The sequence below is a fragment of the Acanthochromis polyacanthus genome, chromosome 1 (genome assembly GCF_021347895.1).
Source record: "Acanthochromis polyacanthus isolate Apoly-LR-REF ecotype Palm Island chromosome 1, KAUST_Apoly_ChrSc, whole genome shotgun sequence".
NCBI lineage: Eukaryota > Metazoa > Chordata > Actinopteri > Pomacentridae > Acanthochromis > Acanthochromis polyacanthus.
In genome coordinates this window covers 17495151-17522515 of record NC_067113.1, presented here as the reverse complement: position 1 = coordinate 17522515, position 27365 = coordinate 17495151, and the positions used below count along the sequence as shown (strand labels likewise).

The 27365-nt window shown below is 40.4% G+C and overlaps 2 protein-coding genes across 4 annotated transcripts; both read left to right on the top strand.

Moving 5' to 3' along the window:
• The first annotated feature begins 427 nt into the window (after window positions 1–427).
• Window positions 428–12763, top strand: pomt2 (protein-O-mannosyltransferase 2). Of its 3 annotated transcripts, none has more exons than XR_007943177.1 (21): window positions 428–1350; window positions 1438–1522; window positions 1613–1717; window positions 1821–1929; window positions 3570–3678; window positions 5056–5215; window positions 5304–5410; window positions 5508–5590; window positions 6409–6518; window positions 6619–6685; window positions 6795–6855; window positions 6938–7016; window positions 8812–8963; window positions 9046–9137; window positions 9238–9314; window positions 9390–9461; window positions 9564–9623; window positions 9716–9821; window positions 9928–10068; window positions 11177–11935; window positions 12045–12081. XR_007943177.1 is itself a non-coding variant. In XM_022212463.2 (21 exons), the coding sequence occupies exons 1-21, from the start codon at window positions 1046–1048 to the stop codon at window positions 12148–12150; spliced, it is 2298 nt and encodes a 765-aa protein (XP_022068155.2). In that variant the 5' UTR covers window positions 430–1045; the 3' UTR covers window positions 12151–12763. The 3 variants fall into 3 exon arrangements, 1 of the variants encoding a protein (XP_022068155.2); XR_007943178.1 differs by lacking the exon at window positions 12045–12081 and having other exon boundaries at window positions 11177–11426; window positions 11824–11935; XM_022212463.2 differs by having other exon boundaries at window positions 430–1350; window positions 11824–11935; window positions 12045–12763.
• Window positions 12764–14635: 1872 nt separating this feature from the next.
• On the top strand, window positions 14636–25648 carry lin52 (lin-52 DREAM MuvB core complex component). The gene is made up of 6 exons (XM_022212469.2): window positions 14636–14697; window positions 16492–16566; window positions 16652–16689; window positions 16820–16886; window positions 17081–17164; window positions 25258–25648. Exons 1-6 carry the CDS (start codon window positions 14664–14666, stop codon window positions 25311–25313), a joined length of 354 nt encoding a protein of 117 aa, XP_022068161.1. The 5' UTR covers window positions 14636–14663; the 3' UTR covers window positions 25314–25648.
• The last annotated feature ends 1717 nt before the right edge of the window (window positions 25649–27365 follow it).

Here is a 27365-nt window from a genome sequence, read left to right as displayed (position 1 = left end):
AATTTGTACTTGCCTGAGCAAATGCATTTCTTCATAACTTTAGGGCTGAATTATGAACAATGGATGTGAACAAAATTCACCTACACATAATGTTTTCCCTGAACTAATAATAAGACCGAACTTGGGTTAGGAAATGCACCTTGTATTCGTAACATCTAAAGCGTTTAAATGATTTATTATACTCTATGTCCCTCTAGTGGCCAAATTATTGCACTGACTACACGATCACTGATTCTGATTTTCCTGCTTTTCCATAACTTTTTCCCATTTCCTGTACCGGGGATAAATCTTTTTAATATCTGCAGTGCATTTTTTAAACTGTTACTTCATTATAAACATATATGTCTAAGAGAGAGAACCGAATTGGACCAATAAACCAAATGTTCGGAAAATATAAATATTCCAAGCAGATTCCAAGTAGGAACTTCCGGTGTTTCCGTAGAGGAGGAATGGACTCCACGGGGATTTTGGGAAATTGTGTTCATCCTGATATTACTTCGTCCACATCGCATGGATGTATTACATGGGAATACATCTCCCAGACGCCTGAGCGGCTCATATGTGTTTCGTTGACTTAAACTAGGAGCTACTGTGAACTGTCGGACTGCTAATGTGCATTTTAAAATAATAAATTGGTCATTTGAGGCACGGAGAGCGTTAGCATCTTGTTAGCTAATACTGTTTTGAATGCCGCCATTGGACAGCTGGACTCTTGGCTACGAGGCTGGAATACGTATGTTATGGATGGAAATTTCTGAGTAGCTTGGCGAAGATGTAACTAATATGATGTGTGGTGAATTGTTAAGTAGCAAAGGTGTGACATTCACTGTCAGTGTCGCCTCTTCTGACATACAGTTTTAGAAATTGGAGTTAAATTTCCTAGCATCCATGCTAAATGCAGTTATTTGCCCCTGACAAGACGGCTGCACATCATCATCCACATAGCAGCTAACCATTATTTATCACATGATTTGGTAGTATTACCAAATTATTTACCTGCCTTGGAAGGGAGTCTGGCCTTTTTTATTTTAGGTTTAGTTTCCTGATGGCAAAAGAAGAATGTATTTCACAGAGGAACAAAACAGGGGACTCCTCAACACTGCGAAACAGAAAAAATATTCCCACCTCACTAGAGACCTGTCAGACCCCATTCACTTCTGTATCAAAGGACAAAATCAGTCAAACTGCTGGACGCTCGTCAGAAGCTGACAGTCAGTCCTCAAATGGATCATCAGCTCAGTTATTCACCAGGAGACATGATGAGTCTCCGGTCAAAGTGCTGCTGCTTCTGGTGGTGGGACTGTCTTTCTCTACGCGCCTCTACAAGATAACAGAGCCCCCTCATGTGTGGTGAGTTAAAACCCCTTTGCATGAATGCATCTGGATCTGTGCATCATTATTAGTGTGGCTTTTATTCACACAATGACTCGTCTTCAGCTGGGATGAGACACACTTTGGAAAGATGGGCAGCTACTACATCAACAGGACCTTCTTCTTTGACGTCCATCCTCCTCTTGGAAAGGTGACATGCCAGAATAACCATTTTGTTCGATACAAGTGTGTTCCCTGAAGCCTCTCTAGTGCATTGTGTATCTTTGTCACTTTGTTGCAGATGCTGATAGGTCTCGCTGGTTACATGACGGGTTACGATGGCACCTTTCCTTTCTTAAAGCCCGGAGACAAATATGAACAGCACAACTACTGGGGGATGAGAGGGGTAGGTTGCTTTCCATACTAGAATTAATACCCTTCCCTATCTGAGTACAATGCAGTTTAAATATATATGCTGGTGACGTGTTCTGCTGCTTCTTGTCTTGCAGTTCTGTGCTGTGCTGGGCTCCTTTCTCCCAATCTTTGCCTACCTCATAGTGCTGGAGTTGTCTCGGTCTCACTCTGCTGCTTTCGTCACCGCCATCCTGCTAATATTTGGTGAGTTTTAAACATACAGTTTGCAATATCTGTGATACCTTTTAGTTTCCTTTTTTCCGTACATATACACATTTTGGGAATTGAGAAAAACACTTCAGAATTGTTAGGGAATTCTGCGATGTCGAGAGAAGAATCAGGAGGCAAATTCAGAGACATTCTGGAGACTCAGATGGCTTATGTTGAGAATATGGTGTACTGATGTCAGGAGAAGTGATACGACGAGCAGCACAGTGATGTGAGCACTGGCAGCATCAATTCTGAGGATCCTCTTCAACCTTGGGTATATAAAGAGTTGGGAGGAAAGCCATATTCAGATTACCGCCCAATATGGAGACAACTTGTCTGCTCAAGAACGTCAACTGGACAAAATCTAATCATAGCTTCGTCATGTTTTTATTACAGCATGTGTCTTCGCAGCATCTGCCTTGCTCAGGGCCATATTAAGTACAGAGGGAACCTAAACATGCTTACAGCCTCAGTTTGGGAGAAGCAGAATAGGAACGATGGTCAACCTATAGAATGATGTGAGGTGACCTGTCGGATCTACAAATAACAACTACAAGGAAGTACCTCAATGAGAGGAAAGAGAGTAATTTTTCCTTCACAAGAATGTCCATAGATACTTTAAATAATTTCATCAGTAATTTTCACAGCAAAAATTAAATGTGCAGCTTGAAGCAGAACAGTGCACACAAGAACATGTTATTTTTGCACATCCGATAAATTAATGTCTTTGCTTTTTAGAGTCTTATAAATGTTCGTTCTGCAGCCAAATCACCATTTCTCATCAGCTAAATGTGAGATTAAACCTAACTTCAGTGTGATTTTTAAAACTGAGTGTCGTCCGTCACAAAACGGAACACATTTCCTGCTTGTATGCTTTTTTTTGTGTCTGCGTGAAGGTTACATGTGAGCTATTTTGACATAAAAGCAGCAAAACGTGGAAAAATTTGATATTTGCGTCTCCAGAAGCAGAACAATGGAGGTTTGTTGTGTTAGAATATACAGTTGTGGTTATAAGTTTACATATCCCAGCAGAATCTGTAAAATATTCTTTAATGAAAACATGAATGATCGGAGCAAATACAAGTGTGTGACAAGAAACAACTTTGTCTGACCACTAACTTTAAATGAAAGAAAACCTTTTTTCATGATTACACACATTTTCTATTAAAAAATGGAGAATATTTCACAATTTTTGCCAAGGTATGTATACTTATGAGCACAACTATCTGGAAAAAAAAACAAAAAAAGGCACAACATGATGTCTTCTCATAGTTTAATCATAAGAATCTGGCTTTTAAAAAAAGAAGTTTTGTTGTTGGGGTTTAATTTAAACAAGCACAGTAGATACTTTCATTCATAACTGGAAAATACGTAGAGTTTCTGTCACAACATCATTACCTTCACTATATGCAGACTGATCATTCTGTCTGTTGTGTATAGTCACTGCAAAGCCTGCAAAGGCTTTTTCTCAGTCAGGAAGATCTGTCCCGCTGTTTGCTGAACAATATCTCCAGCGTCTTTGAGAAAATCTATTCAAATGTCAAATCATTCAAGACAGTGAAAGGTCTATTAGCGTGCATTTACCATGTTGTTATAAGGAGAATGAATTGTGCTGAACATCTCCTTCCTGACAGACACTGGCTGCATCACCATCTCCCAGTACATCCTGTTAGACCCCATTCTCATGTTCTTCATCATGGCCGCAGTGCTGAGTATGGTCAAGTTCAACCAGCAGAGATACAGGTAAGACACCACTAAACTCTCCATCTATGTTTTTTTGTTGTGTCATTTCCTGTGCTATTTAGTCCTGAAACTACACGCTGACTCATTCATTACATGTACAAGAGTGAATTAAGGATTCGCAATTGTAGTCATCAATCAAAAATTTCATTCAGTTAAAGGCATTAGAGGAGATTTAATTTCCTACGACTTTGAACGTAGCATGCGCATGCGCACATACAACCTCTCCCTCACCCCCCTCTAACCTCCCCCTCTTAACATTTACGAAGAAACGCCCCCCTCCAGAAACTTGCGTAGCACTCGTGAAGTTGTCTTTTACGGCTGGGTCCCCCTGGATCTTTATCTGCCATTATGTAAAAAAAGATGAGCAAAACAAGTCGCCAGCTAACTATAAAGCTATACCAAAGTAACACATACGGAAAACACGTAAGTCCAAGGCGTACGTAATCTACGTAACTAGGCCTGAGCCGGAAGATTTTTGATTGACAGGAAAGGGAGCAAACCAAACGCCTCGGTCCGAGCGCGTCGATTGGCTGATGTTTTTCAGGTCCTGTCATGTCCACAGTTATTATTATTTTTTTATTTTTTATTCTTTTAGAGACCATACATACAAGTCCACTAAAGGTCAGTATATTCATTTTATGTGAATCAGACAAATTAAACAAAAAAAAACCATCCTCCATAATGTCTTTAATAATAATATTATTATTAATCAGTTAACTTATCAGGTATCAGTGCTACACCACTGCTTTCTTATTTCAAATTTCACATGGCAGGAGGCCTAGAGGAAAACCAAAGAGGAGGTTTATGGATGTGGTTAAAGAGGACATGAAGGTAGTTGGTGTGAGAGAAGAGGATGCAGAAGACAGGGTTAGATGGAGGCAATTGATTCGCTGTGGCGACCCCTGAAGGGAAAAGCCGAAAGGAAAAGAAGATTCTGTCATCTTACATTGAGCACTGAGACTTTATAATTAGTAGATTTGAGGTCCAACTTTGGACTCTGGTGCGTAGTGATCTGTCACTGTTTTTCTAAGATTTGCTTACCAAACTACTGGCTGATTGCTTTGGGAATGGACAAGACGAGATGCTGAAAGCCGCTATACATGGGAGGCGGAGGAGACTGATGCTACAGTCGCTGAGCCAATCAGTGCCCAGCGCTGTACGCTACACATTTTAATTCAATTAAATATTCTTTTAATATGTTTTAATTCTTAATTTTTTATGTTTTTTATACTGCAAAATCCTGCAATATAGTTAAAAATCTGTGATACCAAATACAATTTTTAAAAAATCCACGATACAGTGAGGCCATGAAAAGTGAACTGTGGTATGACGAGGGACAGCTGTATTTCATTGTTCTCTGCTGGCTGTTGTCTTCAGGCCTTTCACTGCCTCCTGGTGGTTTTGGCTGGTACTGACTGGTGTCAACCTGGCTGGTGCTTTGGGAGTGAAGTTTGTGGGTCTGTTTGTCATCCTGCTGGTTGGGCTGAACACAATCTGGGACCTCTGGAGACTTCTGGGAGACCTGAGGCTCTCGCTGGTGAACAGCAGGCTATTCATAATTTCACTGATAGCGCTGATGATCAATGTTAGAGGTTCAACCGTCCTTCTCGTCTTCTTTCTGGCAGGTGGACGTTGCCAAGCACTTCCTGGCTCGAGTTGTTGGACTCATCCTGCTTCCACTCTTCCTCTACGTTACAATATTTGCAGTGCACTTTGTTGTTTTGAACAAAAGGTAGGTACGATTGTTGAATTCAGCGTGATCACTGCTCATCTCACAAACTACTGCATGATAACATCCAACACACTGTTTGACGGTTCTGTCTTGCCAGTGGACCAGGGGATGGTTTCTTCAGTTCTGCCTTCCAATCCCGCTTACTGGGGAACAACCTCCACAACGCATCAATGCCCGAGTGTGAGTTCCAAACACATCTCCTGAATCAGACCAAATGTAGCTGGAGCTGTGTTTACTAAAGCACAAATAATAAAGTGGAAATGAGGTTAAAGACAAATGCATACATTGCTTAACCCTCCTGTTGTCTTCATTTACGGGCACCAAAAAATTGTTCACTTGTCTGAAAAAATCCAAAACTTCAGCAAAAAAAAAATCCCCAAATTTCTGAAAATTTACAAAACCTTCAGGAAAAAAGCAATGATTCCTTAAAAGTTTTATTTTAAAAAAAATGCCCCAAATTTGGCAAGAAAAGTCTTGTAAATATTTTCAAAAAATGAGTAAAAATCTTCCAAAAATGAGTAAAAATATCTTAACTGATTACATATGTGTCTGTAAAACGTCTAATATTTTCTTTAAGAATATTCACACAAAAAAATCAACCAAAATCCAGCGAAATACGCTGGATTTTGGTCAATTTTTTTGTGTGAATACTCTTAAAGAAACATCTTTTAACATTTCTTTTTTATCCACGATAAAATGTAAAAAAAAATTCCCAAAAGTGTTGAAAATGTGGACATCAGACATTTCACTGTGAAATATCATTTTTTTTCCCCACATTTTCAAACTTTAAAATGGATCAGTTTTAACCTGCGGGACGAGTATGCTAGCCAGATGGCCTGAAACATTTGCTTCCTTTTTACTGTTACATATCAGGGTTTTACTATTGAGGTTTTTCACACTTAGGTGCATGATTGTCAGGCGTGGGGGCTCCGTGTTACAACATTTTAAAAGACATTTTTAAACAAGTTTCCTTTGTTTCTCTTGTTTTTCTGGTGCAGACCTGGCATATGGCTCCACCATTACAGTGAAAAACCTCCGGATAGCTGGAGGCTATTTGCACTCTCATTGGCACTTATACCCAGAAGGAGTGGGATCACGGCAACAGCAGGTCAGATGACAGATTCAGCTTTTCGATACTGTGTATAGTTATATCTGTACTATTTTTTTACTCTGGATAAACACTTTTTTTCTCTGATTTGTGCTCACAGGTTACAGCCTACCTCCATAAGGACTACAACAACTTGTGGCTGGTTCACAGACAAAATGATAGTAATTGTGAGGAAAATGATATTGATTTACTTTATAGAGTTAGGCATTTTACCAATCCAAATCAAATTAAGCATGGTCATTTTATTGTTTACTTCTATTGTTTATCTTTAATAAGCTCAATCTGGGAGCTCTGATCTGGTTCGTCATGGTGACATCATCCGATTGGAGCATAAAGAGTAAGAATTAGGAGTGCACAGTCTCATTTTAAATTGTATATAAAGTTATAATATGAAGACTAAAAATATTATGTCCTTTCAGAACAACTCGGAACCTTCACAGTCACCTCCATGAGGCACCTCTGACCAAGAAACACTTCCAGGTTACAGGTTATGGCATTGTGAGTAGACCTGGAACATAAATCTGAAAAGACATGACTAGTTTTACTGAACTGCTATGTGCAGTAAACAAATGCAGGCCTGTCACATTTATTACACGATGTAATCGTCTGAGCACACATATGTAATAACTTTCTGTAATACTTAACGGCTGGATGAAGCTGACAGGAATGTCAGATTTTTGTCATTATTTCCACATTGTTTTCCATTGTTTGCAACTCTTCATCTAGTATGTTTTGATCAGAATCAGAAAAGCCGTTATTCCCAAGTGAGTACACCCAAGGAACTTGACTTGGTGTATAGAGTTGCAGTACCTAGCAACAACAAAAGACAGTAAAAGAATAAATAGACGAATCTATATCTGAGAAAGTCTATATAAAAATGCTGTAAGTATAAGAAGTACTGTGTACAAGAAAGTTTAAACAAAGTACCATGTAAAAAAAAAGACATAAGTGCTTAAACCAGGGTAATAAATTAGAACACAACTTAAATTGCAATATTGCACATTGTTATTAAGGTATTGCACTGTAAAGGTATTGCACATGAGGCTGAATACTGTATATGTATAGAATATTGCACTGGTAGTGAAGAAGGAGTCCTTAATGGCACTAACTAGTTATCTCTAGGTGTTTAACTTCTAATATTCATCTGACTGAATTTCGATGAACATTTATTGACCTTAATGTCATGAATTCAGTTGCAAAGTCAAACCCTACAGCACCATTGAGAGCACATTTTGGTTTTAAGCAAAACTATAAAGCAGAGCCCAGTAACTTGGAGAAGGCAAGATGTTGAATTTACAGCAAAACGAGGACGATCAAAGGCACTGACATCACTGATCTAAAACTAGTAGCGACATACGATACAAGTGATTCCATATATATCAGTGAAACTTCTAATATTTTCTTTAAGAACATTCACAAAAAAATCTCCCAAAATCCAGCGAATTTTGACGGAATTTGGTTGATTTTTTTTTAATGTTCTTAAGAAATGTTTTTTTTTTTTTAACATTTCTTTTTTTTCCAGTAAAAAGTGTTCAAAGATTTCCCAAAAATATTGAAAATGTGGACATCAGAAGTTTCACTGTGAAATTTTTTTAATCTCCCCCCCCCCCCCCCCACACACACACACACACACACACACACACACACACACACACACACACACACACACACACACACACACATTTTCAACTACAGTAAAATTTTGTGATTGTGACAGTTTGTTACCTCCACCAAGGAGGTTATGTGACACCCAGTGTTTGTGTGTCTGTCTGTCTGTCTGTTAGCAAGATAACTCAAAAACGCCAGGGCAGATTCAGATGAAATTTTGAGGGGATGTAGACTATGGTAAGAGGAAGAGCTGATTTAATTTTGGTGGCAATCCAGAAAGGATCCTGGATTCTGGATCGCTTTGAATTTTTTAGTATGTTTTACTATGTGGTCCAAAATAGGACTAAAACATCATAGGTTAGTATGTCGTCCAACAAATTGGTTCAAGGTATCCAGATAGCTCAACTGGTTAAGAAGGTGATTCGTAAACAGAACTGTGTCAGAGACACAGGTTCAATTCCAGCACGTGATCCTTTACTGCATGGGTTTCCTGTTTTCCTCTCTATCCTTGGCGGAGGTCTGCACTCTCTGAGTGCTTTTCTAGTTTCCTTTTAAAGCTACTTTATTGTGAAGTTACTAAGACGCCTACTGTCTTATTCAGAATTAGTGACACGTTAGATTCTGATTGCCTGTTATTGTGGGATTATTTGTCGCTAATGTTAAAATATATTCGACCTGTTCTTAGAACGGTACAGGGGACATCAATGACCTGTGGCAGCTGGAGGTGTGTGGAGGTAAGAAGGGTGACCTGGTGAAAGTGCTGCGTAGCAAAGTTCGCTTTCTGCACCGAGCTACTGGATGTGTGCTTTACTCCTCTGGCAAGACTCTCCCAAAGTGGTAACACTGATCATCTAATCAGTCATTATGTCGTCATGTGTATTTAGAGTCAAAATGCACAACAAGTTTTGTCTGTATTCAGGGGCTGGGAGCAGGTCGAGGTGACCTGTAGTCCCTACTTGAAGGAGACTCCAAGCTCTCAGTGGAACATTGAGGATCATATCAATCCCAAATGTAAGATAAACCCATTTTATACGCCTCTATGATGTTTTCCAAACCTCTTGATGTTAAATATTTGCTAACATGTTACATTACTTTTTGTGTGTTCTGCCAGTGCCCAACATTAGTCTGTCTGTGCTGAAACCCCATTTCCTTGAAATCTTACTGGAGTCTCACATTGTTATGATAAGAGTAAGTAACTAGCCCATCTGCCCTGTAAACGTGTGTTGTTAAAATTATTGAAATTTTCAAAAAATGTCTTTTTAGGGTAACAGTGGCTTGAAACCCAAAGACAATGAAATGAACTCCAAACCTTGGCACTGGCCCATCAACTACCAGGTGCACTGAATGAAGTTTGGTATAAAGATTTATTCATGAAGAATTCAACGTGAATGTGTAGCTCGCTTTAACTGTAACGGTTGCTGGTTTGTTTTTCTAAAGGGACTGAGGTTTTCAGGAGTGAATGAAACTGAGTATCGTGTTTACCTGCTGGGAAACCCTGTAAGTCTTTTATTCTTGCTTCATTTCCCTGTTGGTACTTCTTGTCTGATAAAAACAGACAAACACTCCCATGTTTAAAAACTACTTTCCAGGTGGTTTGGTGGGTGAATCTGGCCAGTTTGGGGTTGTATCTCATCATGGTGGCAGTGGCATCTATCACCATCCAAAGAGGTTTCTCACTGGGCCCAAAAAGAATAGGTATGATTAATGCTAGGGGAGTCACAGTGTTTGCTCTGGCTGATCAGCCGGAGTGAACAGATGATTCGAACATCTACTAAATGTAAGTTATGCGGCTGTGTTTCAGAGCAATCTCAAGTGCTTATGAGAGGAGGAGGACTGTTGCTCCTTGGTTGGCTGCTTCACTATGCACCTTTCTATACTATGAGCCGTGTCCTCTACTACCATCACTACTTCCCCGCAATGCTCTTCAGCAGCATGCTAACAGGTACCAAACCCCACTGCAATTTTCCTGCTTTTAATATACAGAGCACTGGTTTTCAGACTGTGATTCATGCTGCATTTTCATACTGCATTAAAAATGCTTAAATTCATTACAAAGTCAGATCTAAGTGTAGAGACATACTTCCAATATTTTTTCTCTTCAAGTGCTATAGGTTGTAGCCCACACTATGGCTGCATTCCAATATCCGTACTTCAATACTATATAGAACCTCAAAAAAAGACTTGGTACATCCCTATACAGGCAGTCCTCGGTTTAGGATGTCCTCGACCTACGACGTTTCATCATTATGTCGGAACTGGTTACGTGGAACTAGTTGCTGAGCGGAGCAGACGAATACATCGTCACACGGTCCGATAAGACAGCTTTGTTTACAGTCATCGGTTGTATGCCACTTTGGATTGTGCTAACTTTTTGCCCTTCATTGTGGCTCCCAACCGTAAGTCAGACTGTTCTGATAGCAGTAAGAAAAGAAAAGCCATCTTCACAGAATGGAAATTCGATATAATAAAATGACTAAGTTGTAAAAACAGTTCAATATATTCTGTTATCTTCTTGTAAAATGACTCATACATGCATGAAAGTTATTAGTATTCTTGACTTTTCCAAAGATCTGATCAATATCGCGATGCATGTCACTGCTTTGTTTACATTTTCGCCGGCATGCCGACTTATGGTGAAAATTGACTTACATCGATCCGTAGTAACGAAACTCCGACGTAAACCGAGGACCCCCTGTATGTAGCATGTCAAATGCAGTATGCTAAAAACACCAGGATGTCCTATTACATATGGTCGGATTTTGCAGTATGTAAGATAGCACGCTTTTCTGTTTATTCTGACCCACAATTCTCTGCTCAGCTTCATCACATATGCCAAAGTGCTAAAGCCACAATGAGCACGCAGACAGATGGCAGTTCTTTTCCACTATAGAATGAGAAGGTCACAGTTTAGGGTGCTGTATTAGTACAAAGTATGACCCATCTATGTGCATCCCGCATGAAATGGTGCTTTATGAGGGCCGCTATGGTACATACTTAAAGTAAAAAGAAAACCACAGGGGTCCTCTGTTTATGACATCTTCTCCCTACAGCGTTTCATCATTACGTCAAAACTGGTTACGTGGAACTACTTGGTGAGCGGAGCGGATGAATACGTCGTCACGCGGCGCTATAAGACAGCTTTGTTTACAATCGCTGGTTGAAAGCCACCTTGGATTGTGCTACATTGGCTGACTTTTTGCCCTTCATTATGGCTCCCAAGCGTAAAGCAGACTCTTCTGATGGAGTTCTGACTTACGGCGAAAATCGACTTATGTCGGGCTGTGGGAATGGCACTTTGACGTAAGTTGAGGACCCCCTGTATGCGATTTAAAACGCTGCCTGTTCACATGTTTATATCCCCCAAAGCACCATGAGAGTTACTCCAAATCTCCACAAAGACACCAAATATTAATAGAAGTGACAAAATCCATCAGCATTAACTGGCGTTCTTGAAGGGGGCACAGTTGTCTGAAGCCCCAGTCACACCCAGATTGCTCTATGAAACCACTGAAAAGACCCTAGTTTATGCTGCCTTTGCTCATTCGTTATGAAACTGACAGCTTTATGACTACCCTACAACAGTGCCCCCACATTCCATCTTCAGTTTTGTCTGATGGGAGCCCACAGTGTTAGATTTTGATACAGGCAAAGCAGTCATGTTGTTCACATGTTTCTGGTTTCTGTTTGATTGTCACAGGCATTACAATAGACATCCTGCTGAACAGTGCTGACCTGCTGCTCCAACCACCTTATTCTGACTGGGTGCAGAGAGTCGGCCAGATGGTACTTCTACTTAGCGTTCTTTACAGGTGAGATCACTGGGATATTATTATGGTAGCACATCTTATACCGTTTCAGTGTGTGTCATTTTTGCTGCATTTAATGAGGTTCCTTGTCATTCTGTTGTCTCTCCATCAGCTTCTACCTGTTCCATCCTCTGTCCTACGGCATGACAGGTCCTCTAGCACACGAGCCGGGCAGCGCCATGGCAGGCCTGAAGTGGATGGACTCCTGGGAGTTCTAGTCAGTTTTACCTGAAGGTGACACTAATGATATGGTGTATACCAACTGTTTTTACTATGAGGGACTTGAATCACTCGTGTGTATCACAGATGTGTGGACTTAAGAGTGTTTCAGCACAGAAACAGTTTTCATAAGTTACTTTCTGAGTCTCAGTATTTGTGTCCCAGCATTTCCACATGTTGTAGTGTGTCATGTATGAAGAGTGCTGAATAAGGCATGACCTGAATCAAAGTGTTGTGGAGCGTACAAGAATAAAGATCGAGACTTTAATCATCACCAGGCTGCCTTACAACACAACTTCCTTACTAGACTTAGTGTGTACTGTATTTCACAATAATAAGCTAAAGTGCCTGAAATTAAGTAGAGGAAGATGATATGGAAAGTTTAAATGCTGCATGTCACTTGTTGTGAATTTAAAAAATCTCTCATGTAGTCACAAGTTATCAGAGACTGTATTTTCAGTAGCGATTGTCCTGATTTTAGTGATGGTATTTTGGTATTGTACTTAGCCATTAGTGCTGTCCAGTAATGGCATCTGTTTTTACACTAAACGATGGCTACTGACTCTCAGTGTTTACATTTCAGTGTCGTTAATAAACAATAATATTCTTGTATTCTGTGATTGCTTGTGCTCATTTAGCTAATCAATATTTCATTTATAAGTTCTGTGGAGAAAATTTTTACCCGTGGAACACAGCTGAAGTTTACAAACTGGGCATGGATGCAGGACGTCCCCAGAGTCCCCGTGTCCATGCCCCACCGGGTCAGAGGAGTTTTAGCAGCATGAAGGCAATATATATAGTCCAGTTTATTGACATGCTTTTCACTTCCCTCTAAATAATTTCCCGTCATTATAGTTTAGCTTCTCTGAGTGTGCATTTTGTATTTATTAAATATATATTAACATTGAGTGAAAATTTTCTGCTATGACATACAGTTGATCATAAATTTCAACGAGGGTCTATGATTAGCAATTTCTCCATCCATCCATTATCTGTACGCTGAAGTCTGTCCCACCTGACCTAGGGCGAAGGCAGGGTTCACCTGGACAAGTCACCAGTTTATCACAAAAGATTAGCGGTTTCTTTACAATATTGTTTTTGCAAAGAAAGGTGAAAACATAAATGTATTTCACATAAATAGCACCAGATAAATACATTAACACAAGATAAGGGTATTTGATGAGGATTTTTTTTTTAAATCGACAGGAATGCAAAAGATTTTGTCCAAGAAACATGTTAAATGGCACCTTTATGTAATCCAAAAGTCACTAGCTTGAATGTATTTACTTTTTTCTATGCAAATACAAGAACTTCAGCATGAATTATTTACATCTTGGGGTAAAATGCCAAAAAGTGTAAAATACCCTTAATTATTTCTATAAATCTGCTGCTGCACCATTCAAAAACAAGCAATCCTTACATATGAATTTTTTTTTTAAATAGTTATTTTATTATTAGAAGACTATAAAATAGACTGATTGGCTTGCAGCTTTAATAACTTTTTCATGTTGTTAATGGAGGATGGTTATGCATACTGACTGAAAATATACTGACAGTTTTGTGACACTGAACCCACTCACCCAGACCCAAACATAGACTACAGTCTATGCACCCTAGCAGAACCGTTCAGATGGAAGGAGACTGAAAGCTCAATGGGAAATGGACTACCAGTTAAGACAGTCATTGGAGACCCCTCGTTATCCAGCCACCTTTCAGACCATAACAACCCCTAGATAATTACACAGAGATGTAAAATTGAGATAAGATCAACTTTATTGGTCTTTTTATCGCAGCAGTGAGATACAAATTAAACATAGCAAAAAATAAGGCAAGAAATGCTAAAGTAGAATGCATATTAAAAAATGATGAAGATAAAATAAAAACTATGAACGCCTTTCACATATATAGCATAATGGATACATTTACCCATAGTTGCAGGACATGTGCTGTTTGGCATTGCAAAAGTCTAAAAAGTAATGGTACATTATTATATAATTGCACTTGAGGAACTATAAAGACAACATTATGAATTAATTAATTAATGGAAAAATTGAAGGATGACCCCTACAGTGGGGGGGATCTGGTGGTTCTGTTTATTCAGTGCTACTCCACTAAATTATGAATTTAGTGGAGTAGCAAGTACAATCATCCCATTTAAAATGTACTGAAGTAGAAGTATAAAAGAGCATAAAATAGAACCATTCCGGTAAAGTACAAGTATGTCAAAGTTGTTTTTTGGACCTAAATAAGATAACTAAATTTGCAGGCTACATTTGTAGGAAGCCTTTTTCTGTGTTTTTTTTTTCAGATCAAATATTCTCTATCAATAGCACATATTTTGACGTTGACAATAAAGTAGACCACACGAAAATTGGTTGAGAAATGAGCAAATTATGATTTATTTTCAATGTACATGCATATTTCCATATTGCGCCTCCTAACGGCCGCTCTGTGAACTACAACTACGCGTCAACTGAAAGAGCGGCCGTTGCTATTGGTTGCCGTTTGTCACATGTTTGTTCTGAAGATGGCGTCTCCTAATGGAGGTAAATTCTAATTCCTTACCCTGCTACGCTGTGTATAAACTGTAAATTAGACATTTGTAAGCTCATTAAACCGTTAACGACTACCTAATATCTTACTGAAACATCCAGAGTCGACGGAATACGCATGTTGGTGCTGTATTCTGGCTGTTTAGAGATGTTTTTCCGTTGCCTGAAACCTTCAGCAGCCTTAGTGTTGTGTGTCCAGTGTAGGGAAGCAGACAGCAGGCTTGAACCTGCTGTGACCCACGGAGCTGCTGGTAAACATACAGATTAAATCGCATCTGTTTACAGTATATTTCCAACAGCTACAGTGTTTTTGTGTCACAACCTTGTAGTTATTTAAGCACGTTGTTGGCGGGAGTCTTTCAGCATTTCTATAGCTGCTTTGTCTACACTCGAGCTGTATTGTTGTGTACGGTTCGAGTAAATCTGTATACCTAGTGTGCTCTTTAATATGGGCTTCTGTACAGTGTAATCTGCATCTGCTTCTGTCATGAAGTCTACTTTAATGATGCCTCTCTTAGGCTTTTGATATGGGTGAATTAAAACTTGTGTTTTGGCTGTTGTAGTACCTATCAGTAAAATTCAGTCCAATACTTCCCCATCTTTTACTGTGTATTCTTGCCTGGGAGCAGAATTCTGCACTAACAGATGAGACCGAGTCGACTGGCCAAAACCCAGATACAGAGAATTACAGGAACCCAGCCTTGATGAAATGAATGCAGTGGTCACAGTCTTCATGTGGTTCAGACAGAGGTTGGGTCTCAGTTTGGCAGTGTTCCTCAATTGAAAGTAGCACCCTTTAATTACAAAGTTAGACTGTTTGCCAAATTTCAGAGTTGAGTCAAAGATGCCTGGCATTGTATTCCTGGTGGTCTGGTTGTAAAAATCAGTCCAATGCAACACCAATTTCAACCGTGACCTCAGAATTAAACCTGTGATTGAAATGTTAGAAATAATAAAGTGACCTTACTTTGTTAAGCTGCGGTCGACTTACCAGTTAAAGTTAAAAAGCATACATAGTTTTCCAATTTATTTATGAGGAACGTGAACATATACAAATCAATAGATTTATCTTGTCTTCTAAAATGATGCCAGGTGTCATTAGAGCTTCCCATATTATACATAAGCCACAGTATTATTTCACAATGGCTGAATCATAATTTGAAAACAATGCAATCAGCAAATCTCAAAGACTGCATATAAGAATATACTTTATGCAGCATGTCTGACCCAGAGTTTAAACCATTATTTGTAAAAGCAATAGTTCTACAAATTTATGCCATCATCCTTGTGTGACAGTCAAACTTTTGGTGGTATTTTACGTGGCAGTCCTTCATCACGTGTTTAGTCTCTTAATGAATATTGAACTGAAGCTTGACGTTAAAAAATATACGAAGCAGTGCACATTATGAAGCAGTATCTGTCAAAACAAATCTCAATGAGATATTTCCCCGATTCTCTCCGCCATAGTTACAACAGAGTGTGTTGTTTAAAAATGTACTGTAGCTTCGGTCAGAGGTTAAAGATAATGCTTGGCCCATTTGCAATGTTTTCTAAAAGGCCGGGTGTATTAGTTTCACTGTAGTCGTGGCATTTTGACATGTTCGCTTCATTTCCCCCACTCTCGTTGTTCAGATGTAAAAAATAAAACTAAAAATTTGTGCACAGTACACTGAGTAACTTTGGGTCAAAATACAAAGAAGTGTTTGTCTGTGATTCTGTCTATGATCATGTCTCATTGCAGCGTATCTGTATTTTACATTAAAAAAAAAGTATTTTGTGTCTTGATAGGTGATGATTTTGAGTCGTCTTTGCTAAGTTTTGAGAAGCTGGACAGAGCGTCGCCAGACTTGTGGCCAGAGCAGTGTAAGTTCAGATCCTCCCTGCTGTTATGTAATTGTGTTGTACTGTATCATATTTAACCTAAATTATCCTGAAATCTCTTGCACAGTGCCCGGAGTTGCAGAATTTGCTGCATCTTGTAAAAATGTGAGTTAAGATTCACTGTGGCTCGCCTCATTTTAAAGCTAGATGATTAACACACTGTAATATATTAGGACGATTAATGTACATTTTTCAAGAATTGTCTGCTGAGACCTTTGTTGTGCCGTCATCGCAGCCCATCACTAATTCGCCGCCCAAATGGATGGCTGAACTGGAGAATGAGGACATTGAAATGTTGAAAGGTGGGTCCAAAGAGCAGAAATGCTTTGATTTTGAGAGATTTTCTCTGTACCTGCAGCAGTTATTATTATTAAGCAGGAAGATTGGAAAGAGTGTTGACAGAAACAACCTTTACATATAATCCTGTCAAATGGGATCACATTTTTCCTCAAATTAGTTCCATGAAGCTAAGAGCTTTCCTGTTATCCTTCTGTAGAGCTGGGTAGTCTGACCAAAGCCAACCTGATGGAGAAGGTCAAAGGACTTCAGAATCTCGCTTACCAGCTGGGTCTAGAGGAATGTAAGTGCATGACTGACAGAACAAATGCAATGTACGGCTGTTGATCCAACATTTTAAGAGATGCTTTAAAATGTTCACGTGATCATTTCATTAAAATCTGAGGGACAAATGTGCAAGTGCACAGAGTTCCCACTAGATGGTGGTCATAGTCTTTGTATAGTTTTGCTTCTGTATCCAGCTGTAGTAGATTTCACAGCATCCTTAATTGTTTTTCTATTCAAACTCCAAACAGATTACACTTCCTCTTCTATGTTATTATCCAAAGCTGGAAAACATAGTGTTGATATTGTAACTTTTTGATTCAGGATAAAGTATCCAGTCAACCTGCAGAAATGCACTGACCTTGAGGTGTTAATAAATGGATTTAGGTCATCTTGTTAAATGAAAAAGGTAAGAAACAAGGGCATGTCCACAAGAGCCCACGCAACAAAAGCTCAGGCGTTTGATGGATGTCAAATCTATTTTGTTAATCCATTTCCCACTGCTTCCATTGTCATAATCCTTTTGGAGTGTGGATTAGAGAGATGTCGCTAAGTGCTCATATTTTCCTAGAGAAAAAGGGGTATTAATTTTTCCACTGAAAAAGCCCAAAGCAGTGTAGAATTGTGATGTACACCCCTGTGCAATATAAATAAACATACGTGAAGGGTTTTTCCTCCAAGTTCAGTTAAATTTAACCAACATGCCTGTACCGAAGAGACAAGTGATCCAAATTGTAAAAGTAGTAGATCGTATAGTTTGTTCTGACTGAAGTGCTTTGTAAAACTTCATTAAAGCAACCTGTACTTAATTATTAATTTGAAAAGGCTTTGGTAAATTTTGAGAGAAACATGAGTGGGGAAATTTTAATTTTCTAAAAAGATAATCAGATTTGGTTCCAGTGGGATTTATATGCCTAAGATTTGCTACAATCATAAATCTACAAATATCTAAATAGGCAATACATATAACAGGCTAAAGAAAGCATGCGCTGTATTTGCCCCAGGCCACAAGTCGCAAATTAATTTAGCTGAAAAATTGTCTAATCTCCTTGACTTCCCTAAACCAGGAGAAGCATGTAATCGGGCTAGTATAAAGATGTTAGCTGTCATAGATGCAGGACTGCAGGCTTTGCAGTCATGTCATGTACCTCGGGATGACGGGACACAATGATGGTTATCATTGGTGTCAGAGCAGCCCTGTAATCGGTGCCTGTTTAATGCTCTCTGGTTTAATTTTCTCCTTTTCCTGGCTGTCAGGGGAGGCCTTGTAAATCTCAGCTACTTTTTCATCATGTTTGTGCGCTCTTCAGTACCCGTAAACATACTCTGCAGAGGCAACGGCAGAGCGAGGGCAGGGGACAGGATTTACTGCCCCTCCCCCTTCAACATGTGGACCATTAAAGAGGGAGCTGGTTAATGGGCAGAGCACAATCAAGCAATGAAAACTCACCCACCCTACTGCGGTGAGAAAGGGGACCTGGACCAGGCCCTCTTCCTAGAATACACCTAAGCAGGACTAGTGTGGGTTCCTCTTTTCTTTTGTGGCCTATATTGCTGCATGCTCCTGTTTGCACGTGGATGCGAATGGAGGATGAAACACACCCTTTGTATCCCCTCTCCTCCCACCAGCACCCGCAAAAATGGCGGTGTGACGCTGGCCCAGTTAGCCCCAGAGGGGATTGACGCGTGCCTCTTCCTCAGGCCCCAGCTGTTACTCCGCCCCATGATGAATGCCGCTGTCGTGGGCCGCTGAGCGCGTGCATCAAGCCCCGTGTCTCTGGGGAAAGCTGAGGACTCTGATAAGTGTTGTTATTGGAGGTAATTGAAAGCTGAGTGTTCCTTTGGGATCCGCTGAAGGGCCTCAGCAATTGAGACGGCTGGTAACGCGGCTGCTGGAATCGGTGTGGTTTGACACGTTCGTACTTGTGGCCTCAGGGCTACTGGCAACAGTTTTTTTTTTCCCTAAATTGTGCTGGTAATTAAGTATGGTTTACAGTAGCTTTATTAACATTAACAGAAAAGTATTTTAAAAAAGTATTTCACAGGCTAACTACAGGAACCTAAAGGCACTGGCAGTTTCATGTATTGTGATGCTGGTTGGTTAATTTCACGAGCTATTAATGGTGACAAAACTGAGGCACCCAGTTGCTCAACAGGTTGAGTGGGCAAACCATGAAGGAGCTATAGTCCCTGATGCAATGGCCTCGGTTTGATTCTGACTCACGGTCCTTTGCTGCAGGTCCTCTCCTCATTCTTCTTCCTGCTTTCCTGTCTGCCTCTCTACTTATCTATTAAATAAAGGCCAAAAAATAACATTTAAAAACCTGTAAGTGAGCAATGGTTATCATAGACTACAGTTGTTAACTTTATTGTGCCACCTTCATGGTTACCAAAATGTTGTCTGGTCCTTAGACTAACAGAAGAATTTCTTTGCCCGTTAAGCAGACAACTGCATCACAATGATCTAAATCTTTGATATGTAAGTAAAACAGCGTCACTTTGGGTGTAGGACCACCTGTTGTGGCTTCTGTCGTGCCCCAGATCACCTCTCCTCCTCCATGATGCCACCTGCCGTACACCCCGGCTGACCCCTGTTGCCTCTGCCTGTGTGAAGGTGAGACTGAAGGTCGCCCTACCCTGACAGCTGCTAATGGGCCCACATTCACCACCACCACCTCCTCCTCCTCACGCTCAGGATCAATCTCCGGCCTATTAGAAGCATGCCGCAGCTGAATATGATTGCATTCACGGGGCCCCACTAGTGCTAATGTGCCTCCATCAATCCATCAGGGCGGGCTGACCGCGGGGCGGGCGGTTATGAAGTGCCTGAGCTGACAGCCGCTGAATGAGGAACAGGGGATACCTCCCCACCGCCACTGCTCTTCCTCCTCCTCCTCCTCACCTCTACTATTTCACCGTGCTCGTCTCTTCAACTCTCCCCTGTGTCTCCTTGGGCTCATCGTTGCGATGAATGGCAGCATTGTGGCGTGTCTCCTTCAAGATGGCACCTCCTGTGTGAGCACAGTGAAAGAAGGATCTAGGATGTTTGGAAGCTCGGTTTGCATCATCTTAAAAGTCAGTAACCTTGGGCCTTGTTGTGCCTCAGGTTGGGCCCATTGTTCAGATTGTCGCGGGTGTCTCCTTGTAGCTGTATCTGATGGAGCTTGCACATATCTTAAACAGGATCTGTGTAGGAGCTGTGGTTAAAAAAAAAGAGAGAGGCAGAGTATAACACATACACACACTCACACACACAGTTTCTCAGTCCTGCCTGCCTGCCGCCTCCCTGAGCAGATCGGAAATGACACCTCATTTACATAAAGGCATTAGGAATTCATTGGATTTCTTTCCCAGCTAATCATAGCGCGGGTGTAAAACCTTTTAGGCTTTTTAATGAATGATTTTTGACTGATTGCCTATTAATAAGGACACCTCTTGAACAGGCATAGGCTGGGGCAGGGGTTGGGAGGTGCAGATGTGTTTGTTTTGGTGTGTGAATGTGTGTGTGTGTGTGTGTCAGCCAGGCGAAAATGCATCGGAGGAGGAGGAGGGGTGGGCCCCTCTCGGTTGGGACATAAAGAGGAACCAGTGGCTCCCCTGGGAAATCACAGCTCGTGTCTGCATCTTAAATATCCCCGTGAAGTATCAATAAGTGGGTAATTGAATTTTGAACACAAACATGAGCGTCAGGTGTATGTGTTGCGAGGCGGGCGGGTGCCTGGGGCTGAATATGTGTGCCTCCAAGTGTTGCCATGCTTGAGTGTTTGCGTGTGTCATCTCCTCTGTGTCTCCCTCGTCCCCGGGGAGGAGGGCGGTGAAAGTGGATGTTAAATCCATTAAATAAAGCTTACATCCCGTAATAGCTGAGCAACACTCGGAGACGGGCAGTGAGGGTCAGATAAGTCCTCTTAACTCTTAATGAAAGCGAATAGGGGCAGTCAGGGCTGGGGTCCAGGACTCCAGTTAACCCAGGCGGTCATCTGTCTTTGCAGCTAACAGGGGTCCAGCGGCTCACCAGGAGCGAGGGGAGGTGGAGGTTTGGAGGGGAAGGGGTGGAGGGGGCAAAGTGATGATTACTCTCATTTTATACACAGGGGAGTGGTGGTGGGGGCTGGGAGTGGGCTGTGACAATGACACCCAGATCACTCGTCGTAAACGAGGGGAAAGTAAGATGTTACACCACCACGTCGCCTCCGCATTTACATTTGAGCCACATGGGATTCGCCAAATGAAAATTGCAGAAGCGTCTGGGTTGTAACGGCCCTGGCGCTCGCTGCACAGATTAGGAAAGAAGGAGACATTTTAAATAGCCTCCTGGCATATTTAGCTGTTTGCAGATATGGGTTAATCTCCATTGTTGCAGTGCACCAAATCAGGGCAGAGAGCCACATCCAGACAGTTGTGGGAGTGATATGTGAACTGGGGGAATAATTACTTAAATGGAAAAAAATGAATTGAACCCCAGCAGTGGAGAATATCTAATTTAGGTCAAATTAACTGTGTTCACTAAACTGCTGTGGTAGATTGTGGTGGAATCTGCGACCAGTTCGGGCTAAATGATAATTAGATCGCAACAAATCAACAGGGCAAGGCGATGGCCTGCAGAATCCATAAGGTGTCATTTAGTATGGATGGCAGTCGTAACAACATGCTGATTAACTTAGTGCAAAATTAGTAATTGACCTTTCTAATCAACTAAACAAATCTGTAAGTCCCCCTAATCAGTATTGATCTCCCTGGCTGTATGACAAAGCCAGTGTGCACTTTCTGTTTGTGTGTGTTTCTAGTTTACCAGTGAATGGGTGTTTTCTTATAAAGTTTTCTGTCCTCTTGTTTTTATGCATATATTAGAAAAAAAAATGCAGCCATTGCAGATTTTTATTATTTGTCATGATAGGTCCATGTCAAAAAAATCTGTATTAGTAATTTGCTGAATAATATAACTTGTACAAAAAATATAAAATTGCACTCTTATAAGCTAATGCAGTAAAGCAAACGTCACATCTGGACGTTTTTTTGCAAACTGATGTTTCTGAAGCTTTTTAGCCACATGGCCATCATGTCATCAGTGCCAGTCTGTGAGGAGGCCTCTTCAGTCGGTCTGCGCTTTGGACTTGATGTTACAAAACTGAGATATCGAAGGTCCTCAGAAGATGCACCATAAGGTTGTTTTAAGTGAAGTTTCTCACAGTTGTCATGTAATTTGGTCGACATTCTTGCTATCTGTTGGACGGCTTTTATAAATTTTGGTGATCCTGTCAGTTTCTGTTTTACACCTTGATTTGATCGAAGGTTTTTTTTGTTGGTTTGATTCGTTAAGACCTAAATACTTGCAGCTATTGACACTGCAGTCTCCCTCAGCATTGTATTTAGTGCTGTGAGCATGGTAATATGCTGCATTGTTATGAAGATACTAAATGTTACACTTGCTCAACATCAAGATATTTGGATGCTAATGTTTGCATTAAGCTAAAGTTGCCATAAAGGACAGCCTTAAACACCCACTGGCATTGCTGCAGTTTGTCTTTGCTGTGCATCTTTTAAATTTTTTAATGATGTTCCTTCCAATTCATCAAACGAGTATCGAAATTGCGGTTAAAAACAATTCAGTTAGCAAACTGCAAATGCCTCAATTTGGGCTCTTCATGGTCCTGTGTATTGTGCAGTTATCTGTGTGTACCGGTCACGCTTTTGAAGGTTTCTCATGTGATCATTCTTCATCAGATGTTTTAGATCTATTATGTGGTAAATGTTGAACTGATGCAGGATGTCAAAAAATTCTATCACAATAACTGCGAGTGGCATTTGGGTATTTTGGTTAAATTATTCAATCCTAGTTACTGGTTAAGTTTTGGTCAGCCAAGCAGCATGCAGGCCATTTCTGTTTAATGGGGTCTTTAACGTTATTATATCAGTAATTTAAGTTTCTACCTGGCTAGGGGGCGGCTCAACTGAACCGTAATTAATGAGACACTCAGTGGGGCGAGGAACCTCAGGAGGAGTGGCACAGCCATCACTGAACTGTTTTACAGTTTGGGCTCATCAAGAGATGGAGAAAGTGATAATAAGAAGGAGAGAGGGAAGCATGACACCTTAAAAATCAAAAATATTAACTGCCACCCTTTTACCGTTCTGTGACATCAACGTACTGGCAGTTTTAGGGTCATCCCAGTGTAATTGCTTTCCCTCGCCTAATTCTGATGGCTTCATTTCAATCTAAAGCACCCTCTGCATGTCCAGGGGTCCGCTGATGACTTTGTTTAGGGTGATTTGAAGAGACAGCAAAGTGCAAAATGAATCCATCCCATTCCAATTAGCATCATCTTAAACCTAATGATGGACACCTCAAGGTGATGTGGCCCCCACACCCAGATGAACCATTATCATTCCACCCAGGGCAACTCATCTAAATTACTAACTGCCCCGGGTTTTCATTAGCCACTGTGGGCAGGGAAGGCGGGGCCGTTCTTCACCAACACAGGCAAACAGCAGCCAGTTGAGATCCTAATCACATTCTTCTTACCGGCTTTATAAAGGTGGATTACTTTCCGCTTAGTGCCTGTTTGAAATACGTGCTGCCTGCCGCTCTGTAGTCTCACACTTGTGTGATGTACAAGATTTCTTAAATGCCACTTAAAGTCACTGAGGTGTTGGCAGCTTTGCAGCTCATAGAAACTGTAGTGGAGCTGAGAGGCTGATCCTCTTCTTATCTTTAACAAAGAGTAATTACTGTGCCTTGATGGTGCCTCTCCAGGGTTTATGAGGAGTGTCCCTGCAGTCTCCATCGTCACTGAAGGGTTTGTCTTTGACAGAAAAGCCTCTGCAATGATTGCTCTCCCAGTGAAAACCAGTTTCATAAAGGGGCCTTCAGCAGGGATAATTGTGTCTCAGGACGAAGTTAACACACTTGTGCAAACCGTAGTTCACTTGAATCCACTTACTGTTCTGTTTGCCCAGATTAATAAGTTTACCAGTCTGTTTTATTTATGTTACAGGTCATTCAGTTTTGTCAGTGCAATTCTGTAGTGTGAAAATGAGTAAACTGCTGTAACATTTTCAAAATCGAACAAGATTTTCATCTAATACCATAATGGCCAATATATGGTAATATTTGTGGTCTTATTGTGGTGTTTTGAAAGGGATAAAATTGAGTAGTCATTAATGAAGTTCTTGCATTTCATTGTGATGTAAAATTTCAGAAATTGCATTTTGTATTTCCTTGGGTTGTCTCTGTGTGATATTAAAATTGGCTTGATGATCTGAAACAATTGTGAGTGATAAATATGCAAAAAACGCAGAAATCGGGAAGGGTGCAAAAACTTTTTCACGGCACTGTATGTGAGGACATTTGTTTCTGGAGTGTTGTGTTTGCAGTCTTTTAGGCTAATTTGGTTTAAAAGCAAAGCAAAACTGTCTACTCATACCTCCTTCTCATGCTGTTTGCCTGTAGTGATTTTCCTACCTCAGATAGTTTAATTTTAATCCTGCTTTTAGTTTGAATGGCTAGAAATTAGACTTTTGTGTTGTTTTGCGTTATGTCCCATTTCTTGACCCCTCTGATTTATCTTGGGACCATTACGAGGTTCCCAGTCAGTTTGGAACCCTCAGTCACAACCATATTTAGTGTTTCGTTTTTGGTATTGTTTCGCTCTTATTCCTATTTCCCAGTCATTTGTCACTTATTTAAACCATTTTACACCATAATCATGTTAACAAGACCACTCACTTTTGTAGGTAAGTGTGACATTTGTACCTCACTACACTGAAACAGCAGTCATGCGATCACAAGAGTCTTTGGTTGCTTCGTCTCCATTTCATGTTGTTTTCCATGTCCTGAATGAACAGATGTTTGTATAAATTGCCTCCCAGTGTGACACTGCAGATATTAAATACATGCTTTGCATTAATAACCAAACTGCTCTGAAGTCATCAGAGCTGCAGGCAAATGTTGTGTAAGACTGACAGTTTGTTTCTGATTTTGCCAACTTATTAAAGAATGTTGGAAGATGGTACAGCAAATTAAAATGAAGCATAATATTGATTAAAAGTGGTCTCTTCAGTTGCACTGTGGTTTATCCTGAATGTGGGATCTTGTGTCTTCTTGTCTTCCAGCCAGAGAAATGACCAGGGGAAAATTCCTGAACATCTTGGAGAGGCCCAAGAAGTGACGAATCTTTATTTGACACGACAGGAAATTTGGGATTTCAAGGTGATTCAGAGCTCTGTGTTTATCAGTGTGCGATGAACACGTTCACAACAAAGACTTTCGAACCTTAAACTGGAGCAAAATGCTCTCTCACACATCTGAGGTGTTCTCTTAAACTCCTCCGTGAGCCTGTTCTCTAGATAGATGCCTTTGCTTTTATGGAAAATTAATACTTTTCACTGAACTTCTCTAAGGCTTGTAGAGCCGACTTGATTAAATGTTCCCTATTTATTCCTACTTCTATTTTAAACATGATTTTTTTTGGTGAAATTGTTTAATAAACTTTTAAAATGAAAAGATGATTGCCTGTTATTTCACTTGAAAGTTTGCAGCCAGAGGAGCTAACTTTGGTGATGCTCAACTTTTAATTAGGGCAATAACTTAATGATTCTGCCGTTTCCACGCAGTGCAGCACCTCTCTGCTGAGCTTTGCCGGCCATCAGAGCATGTTTTCCTTCTAATGAGCATTGGAAGCAGGGTCCCCTACACAAAACATTGCGTAAAAATAATATTGCTCATTGTCATCGCCGTTAATAAGAGTTGACATAATTTCTAGGACCATTTCTTTTCTAATTAGCACACTTCAGCGTCGTCGGAGCTAGCGGCCGGGCAAAAAGAGAATCAGACAGGCATGCCGAATGGGAAACAAAAAGAAGTCCATCCGCCATAATTAGGTAGGACAATGCCTCGGACTGTTCTCAGCTGGAGATGTCGCTGAGGCTCTGGCCGCTCACTCCCAACAAGTTACACTTCTCCCCAGGCTGCTAATAAGCCCCTAATCGTCTTTCCGATTCACACGGACAGAGGCCGCCATTGCCTCAGTGGCTTCACCCCCTGCCTCTCACACGGACCCTGGCTCACCCCTCCGGAAAAAAATGTACGCATTATTTATACAGTTCTGCAAAGAGTGGCTTCTGTGCTGGGATGAGGAGGGAGGAGTCCGGGGAGCCGTGAACGCACCACGGAGTAGTGACAGGGCAACAGGAAAATGGCTTTAGCTGGAAAGCTGCAGACAGTGTGTGGGGAAGCTGGTAATTGCACTTTCTGAAAGTAAAAGTACCAAAAATTACACAATTGATGTAGCTTGACATTGCGTACCATTTGTCCAAGAAATCTAAAGCTGATCTGACAAATATAATAAGTACCCCTTAGTTATGACACAATGGCTTTTTAAGGTTGTATGTTTAGGAAGCTATAAGAACAGATTGCCTCAGTTCATTTGGTTTTGCTTTTCCATTGTGATGCTTTTGGCTTTTTAAGTGTGTTTTATTTGTTTGTTTTTACTGGTGACTTTTTAACTGTTCTAACTTTACTTTAAATCATTTTAAACTGTTCAACACAAATTTCCCTGCTGATTACAAACAAGATGTAAATGAGGCAATCTTGAATAATTCTAATTTTGAAATGTAAAATGACCTGAGGTATTTGAACAAGTTCACTCAGCTTAAGGTGTTAAGTTGAATTAACTGTCAGACAAGCATTACAGACTTCATTTCCTTTTCCAATCTCTCAATTTAAGAAATTTATTTGACATGAGCCACCTGTTGCAAGTGTTGATTCCATTTTATACGACGACATGTGAACCTGCCCCCATATACTTTGTATTGGTTCAGTCCTACGTTCCCCATGATTTGCACAATTTTCATTATTTTGTAAAGAATCAACCAGGATTCTGCATATCTTAAATGAGATACAATAAGTCAGTGTGTTCTTCAAGCTAGAAAATGAGATTTTAGCTCTCAGACGATGCATACTTTGAAGTCTACTAGCACTATTGTCTTTAGAACTTGATTAAATAAGTTGCTTGAACTTTAAGTGTAGATTAACGAATTTGAAGTCAGACGTCATATCAAACAACTAATGCTTAAAAGTTCTAAAATCATTTGAAAATTCAAAACTATTTTGTGTATTTACATCCTTTATTTAGTTTGTTTTGCAGTGTTCAGACATACAAGATACAATATAAAACCTAAAATACAAGCACTCGTTCTGCAGTAAAATACTCCAGAGCTGC

Excerpts from the sequence above, each read along its gene's own strand:
- lin52 (XM_022212469.2), top strand. The coding sequence starts at position 14,664 with ATGTTTGTTCTGAAGATGGCGTCTCCTAATGGAG. Across the intron at positions 16,567-16,651 it reads AGACTTGTGGCCAGAGCAGT|TGCCCGGAGTTGCAGAATTT; the intron begins GTAAGTTCAGAT and ends TCTCTTGCACAG. Across the intron at positions 16,887-17,080 it reads GGACATTGAAATGTTGAAAG|AGCTGGGTAGTCTGACCAAA; the intron begins GTGGGTCCAAAG and ends ATCCTTCTGTAG.
- pomt2 (XM_022212463.2), top strand. The coding sequence starts at position 1,046 with ATGGCAAAAGAAGAATGTATTTCACAGAGGAACAAAACAGGGGACTCC. Across the intron at positions 9,138-9,237 it reads GGATCATATCAATCCCAAAT|TGCCCAACATTAGTCTGTCT; the intron begins GTAAGATAAACC and ends GTGTTCTGCCAG. Across the intron at positions 9,624-9,715 it reads TTTACCTGCTGGGAAACCCT|GTGGTTTGGTGGGTGAATCT; the intron begins GTAAGTCTTTTA and ends ACTACTTTCCAG.